The following is an 8,524-nucleotide window of genomic DNA, read 5'->3' as shown; positions in this document are numbered from 1 at the left end:
ATAAAGAACATCCATATTTATAAGCATATCATTAGATTMAAATTTGACATTCTCAAGGATCTTTAATACATCATTGTTGTCACCCAATAATGCTGGAAGGGAAGGAACCAACCTTTTAATGAAAAAATCTACAAATTGGGATAGGGGTTCCGTGAGGCTGTCATTATCAGAGACTATAGGTCTCAGAGGAGGATCAGATAGTTTGTTGTGAATTTTAGGTAGGCCATAGTAAGCTGCACATACTGGGTGAGGGATGATGAGGAAATCCCTCTCCTTTTCAGTAATCCAACATTGGTCTAAAGCAGGGGTTCCCAAACTGTTTCACTCGGGGCCCACCTTCCAGCTTTCGGGAACATCACACGCAATTCTTTACATTTTGCCAACTCTAATGTGTATTCATGTAATATTTGAGTGACAAACAAATTACAACAATATCTATGGGCAAAAAAACCKAAATAAAAAATATTAGCTGACATGGGCTAGTTGATTTCGGGCTCCCGAGTGACGCAGCGGTCTAAGGTATTGCATCTCAGTGCAAGAGGCKTCATTACAGGCCCTGGTTCAATTCCAGGCTGTATCACAACCTGCCATGATTGGGAGTCCCATAGGGCAGTCCACAATTGGCCCAGTGTCATCCAGGTTAGGATTTGGCCGGGGTAGGCCATCATTGTAAATAAGAATTTGTTCTTAACTGACTTTCCCGGTTAAATAAAAATAAATGGATATGTTTGCCACATTAACAGAGAAAATCACCACCTCAATCGCCACCTTTCAAAAAGAACTGAAGAGGCACACTGGAGAAAAACCAGAGGGATACTGATCACTACTCCAAGGGCACGGTCTATGACTGGCATGGTGCCAGATCCAGGTACAGATCCAAGTTCAGCCTCATGTGGTCCCAAAGGAATCGAGACACCAACTACTCATCTGTCAGCGAGAGAAAAACCTCTGATGCGCGCATTCTGTAGCATTATCTCTGTCTTTGCTTGGTCTTTTCAATGAGAAGCAAYATGAGATCTAGAGAGCAATTGTTCAAAACATTCTCCCATCTCTGCATAAAATTACTGTCTTCTAAGCCAAAAGCGGGGGCTTTGTTAATTCTAAGCCCCAGAGGGATATGCTTCTCCCTCCAATACTCAGATAAGAGGCGAGACTCTTTCTTTCTCTGTTCTTCCAAGTCTCTGTTTAATTTGTCACTACCTTACACAGATGTGCAGGTTGACTCATAACTCGCAGTCCTCCGGTTATATCCGTGGGGCGGGTGGCTTTAGGGTCATGAAATATTGTTCGGAAGAAGGGTGGGTGGGTGGCGGGTTGGTTGAATAAAGACAAAACAATGCATTAAAAGTCCATAAATGTATAATTATTGTGAAATTCATATCTATAGGCTACAGTGAGGTTTTTCTTACATTGTTTTTTCTGGCGTTAGTGTGTAGTCTATGCCTAAGCTTTAGGGCCTAACTTGTATGCTCGCCGGATACACGCCAATATAACGCAAACGTCTAGCTACCCAAAGGTTGCGTGTTTAGAATCTCATTATGGGCAACTCAAGCATTTTAGATAATTAGCAACTTTGCAACTACTTACTACCTTTTAACTACTTTGTAACTACTTAGCATTTTAGCTCACCCTTCCCCTAACCCTAACTTTAACCTTTTAACTAACCCTTTCCCTAACCCCAACCTTAACCTTTTAACCTAACTCCTAAACTTAACCCTAACCTTAACCCTTAACCTCTAGAGCTAACATTAGCCACATTTATAACATATTGTATGTTTTGCAAATTCGTAAAATATTGTACGATTTGCAATTCGTAACATATCATAAGAAATGGATGATGGACATCAACCAATTAATACGTACCATACAAAACATAACAAATCATACCAAATGGAATGTCTCGGATGTATGTACAGAATAATACGAAATGCTCTGAGACCACATTGCATAAAAGCTGATTTCCTTAAAACCGGTTAAACTGATGTCATTTAGACATTTTGCACAGAAAATCTTTCTGTATTTTTATTTTTGTTATTACATTTTCTCCACAGCCCCCAAACGTCTTTGCTGCATGAGAGAAGCAGAGATGAAAGAGAAAACTTTACCGATGTCAACTACGTTGAAGCATTCATTCTATCGATGTATCACATTCTGGTGAGCAAATGTTTATTTACTAGCCTCGTTATTATTATGTAATTTTCTTGTGTTACTTTTTGATTTTATAATTTTTTTAAACTTTTGTTTATTTCGTAAAAAAAAAAAATATTTATTGAACTGCATTGTTGGTTGAGGGCTTGTAAGTAAGCATTTCACGGTAAGTTCTACAGCTGTTGTATGTGACAAATCCAATTTGATTTGATTTGATTCTAAGGCAACAAGTCAGCTATTTTTTAAATTATTATAATATTTTTTAAATKKAACCTTTATTTAACTTGACAAGTCAGTTAAGAACAAATTCTTATTTACAATGACGGCCTACCCCGGCCAAACCCAGACGACGCTAGGCCAGTTGTGCGCCGCCTTATGGGACTCCCAATCACGACCAGATCAAAACCAGGACCTGCAGTGACGCCTCTTGCACTGAGATGCAGTGCCTTATACCGCTGCGCCAGTCATGAGCAAATGACAGAAGATAATCTGCATGTATCTAATCATAGACAAGGTGACTAACAAATACCCTACCAAAAGGTCAGAAATTATAAGCAGAAACATAGGCCTATCTGAAAGCCTGTTAAAAAGTCAATCCGCCATCTTTGACTGTGTAACGCATTTTCTATATTTTTGTTAGGGTCTGTTGCGGGCCTCAAATGTTCACATAGTCTGGCGGTGGCAGATGAGTTATTGACATGTATAAAGGACATATCTGCATCTGAAGCTAAAACCTGTTCTCCCATTCCCCCCTCAGATTTGGAGAAGGCATGCACTTTCCATTTCTGCCAGCAGAACGAGTAGTGGAACTTACCTTTGTGGCAAACACACACTCCCTCACCCAACCCCTCAAAGTTCAAGCAACCTAAGCAGTAATTGTAGATTAAACTGAATTCAGTTGAGAGTGTGTTTTGTAAAAATGAACAAAACATTTAAAAAATATAGGACAAAACACACATCACGACAAGAGAAACAACACAACACTACATAAAGAGAGACCTAATACAACAACATAGCAAGGCAGCAACACATGACAACACAGCATGGTATCAACACAACATAACAACAACATGGTAGCAACACAACATGGTAGCAGCACAAAACATGGTACAAACATTATTGGGCAAAGACAACAGCACAAAGGGCAAAAAGGTAGAGACAACAATACATCACGCAAAGCAGCCACAACTGTCAGTAAAAGTGTCCTTGATTGAGTCTTTGAATGAAGCGATTGAGATAAAACTGTCCAGCTTGAGTGTTTGTTGCAGCTTGTTCCAGTCGCTAGCTACAGTGAACTGAAAAGAGGAGCGACACAGGGATGTGTGTGCTTTAGGGACTTTAAACAGAATGTGACTGGCAGAACGGGTGTTGTATGTGGAGGATGAGGGCTGCAGTAGATATCTCAGATAGGGGAGAGTGAGGCCTAAGAGGGTTTTATAAATAAGCATCAACCAGTGGGTCTTGCGACGGGTATACAGAGATTACTAGTTTACAGAGGAGTTTAGTGATGTGTGATGTGTCCTTATAAGGAGCGTTGGTGTCAAATCTGATGGCTGAATGGTAAATAACATCTAGCCGCTCGAGAGCACCCTTACCTACCAATCTATAAATGATGTCTCCGTAATCTAGCATGGGTAGGATGGTCAGGATGGTCATCTGAATCAGGGTTAGTTTGGCAGCTGGGGTGAAAGAGGAGCTATTATGATAGAGGAAACCAAGTCTAGACTTAACTTTAGCCTGCAGCTTTGATATGTGCTGAGAGAAGGACAGTGCACCGTCTAGCCATACTCCCAAGTACTTGTATGAGGTGACTACCTCAAGCTCTAAACCCTCAAAGGTAGTAATAACACCTGTGGGAAGAGGGGCATTCTTCTTACCAAACCACATTACCTTTGTTTTGGAGGTGTTCAGAACAAGGTTAAGAGTAGAGAAAGCTTTTTGGACACAAAGAAAGCTTTGTTGTAGAGCATTTAACAAGAAAATCCGGTGAGTGGCCAGCTGAGTATAAGACTGTATCATCTGCATATAAATGGATGAGAGAGCGTCCTACTGCCTGAGCTATGTTTTTGATGTAAGTTGAGAAGAGCGTGGGGCCTAGGATCGAGCCTTGGGGTAGTCCCTTGGTGACAAGCAGTGGCTGAGACAGCAGCGGAGGTTGTACTTATGGGGGACAGAGGAAGGGGTAGTTATTTAAAAAATAATTATTTTTTCACACAGATTAAGTCCAATAAAATAATGTATAAAACATTAATATGAAGTTTGTGTTTAAAAGTGYAAAATTTGGATTTTAGTTTCCACTGTCACGTGATGGAGGAGGCAGCATCAAATAATAATTTTCCCGGAAGTACCCATGCGTACCCGGGCACAGTCCTGCCGGCTCCAGCGGACGATAATGCATTGCACCATGGCCTCGCTGTAAACCGAACGAAACCCCCAGTATATTGTATTTTACCGGCAATCCGTTACCATCGGCGCCTTGATCATGGACCTCCGGTCCAGAGGCTTTTTTAGGAGGCATTGGAGTTGTCAATAGTAACCTTCAAGTGCGATATTAATACATTTTGTGCCCTGTCAATTTTGCACGTTCTGGGAATTTAAAGACGAAGTAACAGCACTCACCTAGCTAGCTGCTAAGTCAATAAAGGCACACTTTCCATTTGGAGGAGAGGACAAGAAACTACATTAGCTACAATTTTAAGTAATGGACAATAGGTTGTAAAATACTGTCTTTTTCCCATTGTTTATTCAAGTCTTCCCTCCGATCCCTCAGACACTTCATACCCGGTAAGAATATTGTGCTAAAGTTGGATACCTGCTATTACGCTGTGAAAGACTAACGCACGGATGAAGGCCCTGTTCTGTCAGTCCATTTTGCAAGGTTTGCTAACTTGGCTAAATAGTTTGCTATCTTTCAGAAGAATAACTAGTTAGCTAATGTTAGCGGCTAGATATAGTATTGGCTTTAACTGTTTCTCTGTGCTCGTCAAAACGAGCCTTGTTAGTCAGTTAACCTTTGCATGAAATTGGGTTGGAACTACTCTCGAGCATTTCATTATTGAAGTTAGTTAGCTTGCCAGCTCAGGTCTGTGTTTTAAGTTGGTGAACTTATTGTTGTTGTTAAATTATCTAGCGAGCTAACGCTAGTCTAGAATGTTAGCAAGGYAACTTAATGAGATTTTGCAAATCTTTCATAAATTTGACAGTTCCCATCGAAACAAATTGTCTAGATTCACGGTTTACTTCAAGATGCCAATCTGGCAATTTACTCGCAACTAAGTTTATTTGTATCACACTGCTTTAAAATTGCTAGTTAACTTTGGTTAACCTGCCCATAAATCTGTAGCCAAAGCAATTGTCATGCTGGGCTTTCAATGTGTGGCTTAGTCGGGCCTAGAATGAATACTCCTTGGAAGACTAGCTTGGAAATTAACATGTGATTGAAAGTCTAACTATTTCAGTTGGGTACAAATAAAGTGATATTTAATATTACAATCCACAATGTATATATGTGTAGACATGTCACTGCAGAATTTCAGGTGGACTTAAGTTAGCGAACTAATTTACTGTAGYTAGTCAAGTTCACTCACTCATTACTATGAGACACGTAGGCTACTACAGGCTAGCTAGCGGTGTGTGAAATTCACCATCAGTGATCCTCCCCGGCATTGTTAGCACGCTAGAAGGCCTTGCTTGCAATTTGATCTACCAGTAACTAATGTTATACATAATATACCCAGACAACGTATCATGTTAGTTATCATACGTTTATTTAATGGTCTTTCGTTTTATTTAGCGCCAAAAACAGAGTGGGCTAGCTATAGATGGAATAACATATGGAAGCTAACTATAGTGGCTAACACCGGCTGCTTTGCTAGCTAGCTAGCCATATGACACGTCTTCCTAATGTGAGATGTCCTCTTTAGACCATGTGCTATCAGTTTGACACTACATCTTTTCATGCTTGAATTAATGGCATGTCAAAAACACTGTCGGGAAATTGCATAAACATCTTAAAGGCCGCAATATGCATGTACCCTGATTCCATGTTTGTCTACAATCCACATTCCTCAAATGTGAAAGTGGAGTATATTGCTTCCCAGTAAAATTATAAATGTTATTTAAATTGTTAGTTGTCATCTGATGTTATGTGGACATCTCTGAGGAATCTGACCGTTGTAACCAACACATGTCCACAATAGAGACAATCTGTTACAAGCAAATGGAGGCTACTGGCAAGTGAACTTTGACCTGAAAGGATTTCATACCAAATAACTAGTTAGTTCAATTGAGCGTAAGTTAAAACAGTGAGTGAGATGTACCAGCTCAGGCTGGCGTGAACCTAATCCCTAATGATGCATGGAATGGATGCATATAAGAGATTTGAATTCCACAACCCAGGAGCAGTTAATTTGTTTCGCAATTTCTAATTCGCAGACRTGTGTCATGTCAAATTCAGCTCCCCATCACAATCTCAGTCCCCCCAAATAGTGTCTTTCATTCTGAAAGGAAGTGTTAGCTATTCCCTTGAGATGATGATAGTCATGGTGTGACATGTTTTTTATTGCCACCATCTGCCAGGAGGATCAATAGATGGTTCTGCCAATGGCCTAACTATATGCGTCTGTTGTGACTGGAGTGTATAGCATAGTGGAACTGCCCCTGTAGTGATGTGGTAACTCCCATTAACCCAGTGCTTCTCAATTATTTTCTGTTACGCCCCCCCTAGGAAGAAGTAAACATTTCGCGCCCCCCCAACTCTCCGCCGCTACTGTAAATAGTATAATTTGTCTATAAAAGTGTTATAGGTACACCTCTGCATAACATTGTATCCTTATTAACATTAAAGAAAACAAAAAAAGAAAGAAATATAGATCAACTTACAACAAAGAATAACTTTATTAACATTGTTTTTTAGTCTGTAACAGAAAAGACTTAAAGTGCATCACTTTGCCTGAAATAATAAATAAAATTCAAGCCTTATTTAAACTGTAAACATTTTCTGACCATTAGATACTGAAAAATAAAATATAATCAATAAATAATAATAAATTCAAATTGATCAGCAACATTAACTCAGGAGCACAATATATGAAACACTAACTTATAAAACAAAAATGAATAAAACAATTTGTGCTGATTTTTTAAAATCATAATGAGGAAGTCAGGATTAATGGCTACAATGAGAACGTTTTGCAAAGCGGGACGATTGTTGGCAATATTCGGCACGTTTTCGCTGAAAAMACTCARGCGGCTTATCAGCGTGATTGGGGTGTAATGTTTTTAAGTGACCCCTTCATTTATTTGGCTTCATGCTGTCCGCTGCCAACAGTTTTAGACACAGTAAACATACCGGTCTTTYCTCSTCTCCCACCGTAGTCACAGTSAAGCCAAGCGCTACATACRCGTCGTCATATTTCCTCGTCTTAGCTTTCGTGAGACTTACGTTTGTCTCATTATCTCCGTCTCTCTCCGCCTTTCTTTTCATCCCTGTTAAATATTTTTCCATGGTGTCTCTTAAGGGTTTGTTATCTGCACTTCATATCTCCTGCTCTGTGCTGTGTGCTCTTGTTCGGTGCAAAAAAAACCTGCTCACTGCGGCAAAAAAAAGCATGTTCCCCGGGGTCACATATCTGAGAAGGACTGCATTAACCCAATGCACCCTCAGGAGTGAGTTGGTGTCTTTTTGTTTAAGGTCTAAATAGCGGTTTATGGGTATTTGGAACTCGGCACAACAACATTGTGTCACTGGAATGGCATATTTAGACTCAACTTCTGGAAGCCCATGAAATGGTGTTCTAACACAAGGTCTAACCTATCTACCGTAACGTTTCCTACTTTGTAATACAAACTTGTGACCAGTGTCGGGTTATTTGGCACTAAGCCTTACTGCTATGACCTACTACAGCAGACAAACACTCAGGGTTTCTCATGAATATGTCATTGGGTACTGTAGCTTCGTGAGGGCAGCCGCAAGTTAACTTCTTAGGCGGTTGATACGGGGATTTCCCCAGTTGGCTTTCTGATCTTTCTGCTCTTTCGCTCACTGGGCATGGTGTCCAGGTGATTATTATACATCTAGTGTGCCTAGCCTAGTCCAGCTGACCCAGTATCAATATGGATATTAGAAATGTCTTGGAGGATTTTAAAAATTGATTTACATATTTTTTTGCTCATTTTGGTAACTAACTCTTCCTCTTCCTCAGTTCGGCTGGCAAGTCAGCGCCACCCTGATGCAGAACCACGTGAAATGAACAAACCACCGCAGCCTATAACGGGACCCACCTCTGTCCCACACCCCTCCCCCTCCCCTGGCCTGACACAGGTGAGAGCCAATGACAAGACCCAGCTCGCTCTGACAGATCAGAGTAGTGTTCAT

The 8,524-nt window shown here is 40.4% G+C and overlaps 1 protein-coding gene across 1 annotated transcript in view; it reads left to right on the top strand.

Moving 5' to 3' along the window:
- Positions 1–4,961: 4,961 nt before the first annotated feature.
- LOC111979143 (eukaryotic translation initiation factor 4 gamma 1) overlaps positions 4,962–8,524 on the top strand; it is a 64,130-nt gene continuing 60,567 nt past the window's right edge. The window contains exons 1-2 of the mRNA XM_070448940.1: positions 4,962–5,026; positions 8,352–8,470. Of these exons, the coding sequence (XP_070305041.1) occupies positions 4,993–5,026; positions 8,352–8,470 (153 nt within the window). The 5' untranslated portion in view covers positions 4,962–4,992. The remainder of the gene's footprint in view (positions 5,027–8,351; positions 8,471–8,524) is intronic.

Source organism: Salvelinus sp. IW2-2015, linkage group LG19 (assembly GCF_002910315.2).
Source record: "Salvelinus sp. IW2-2015 linkage group LG19, ASM291031v2, whole genome shotgun sequence".
NCBI classification, from domain to species: Eukaryota; Metazoa; Chordata; class Actinopteri; order Salmoniformes; family Salmonidae; genus Salvelinus; species Salvelinus sp. IW2-2015.
The sequence above is the reverse complement of the archived record's forward strand: the minus strand, read 5'-3'. Positions and strand labels throughout refer to the sequence as shown.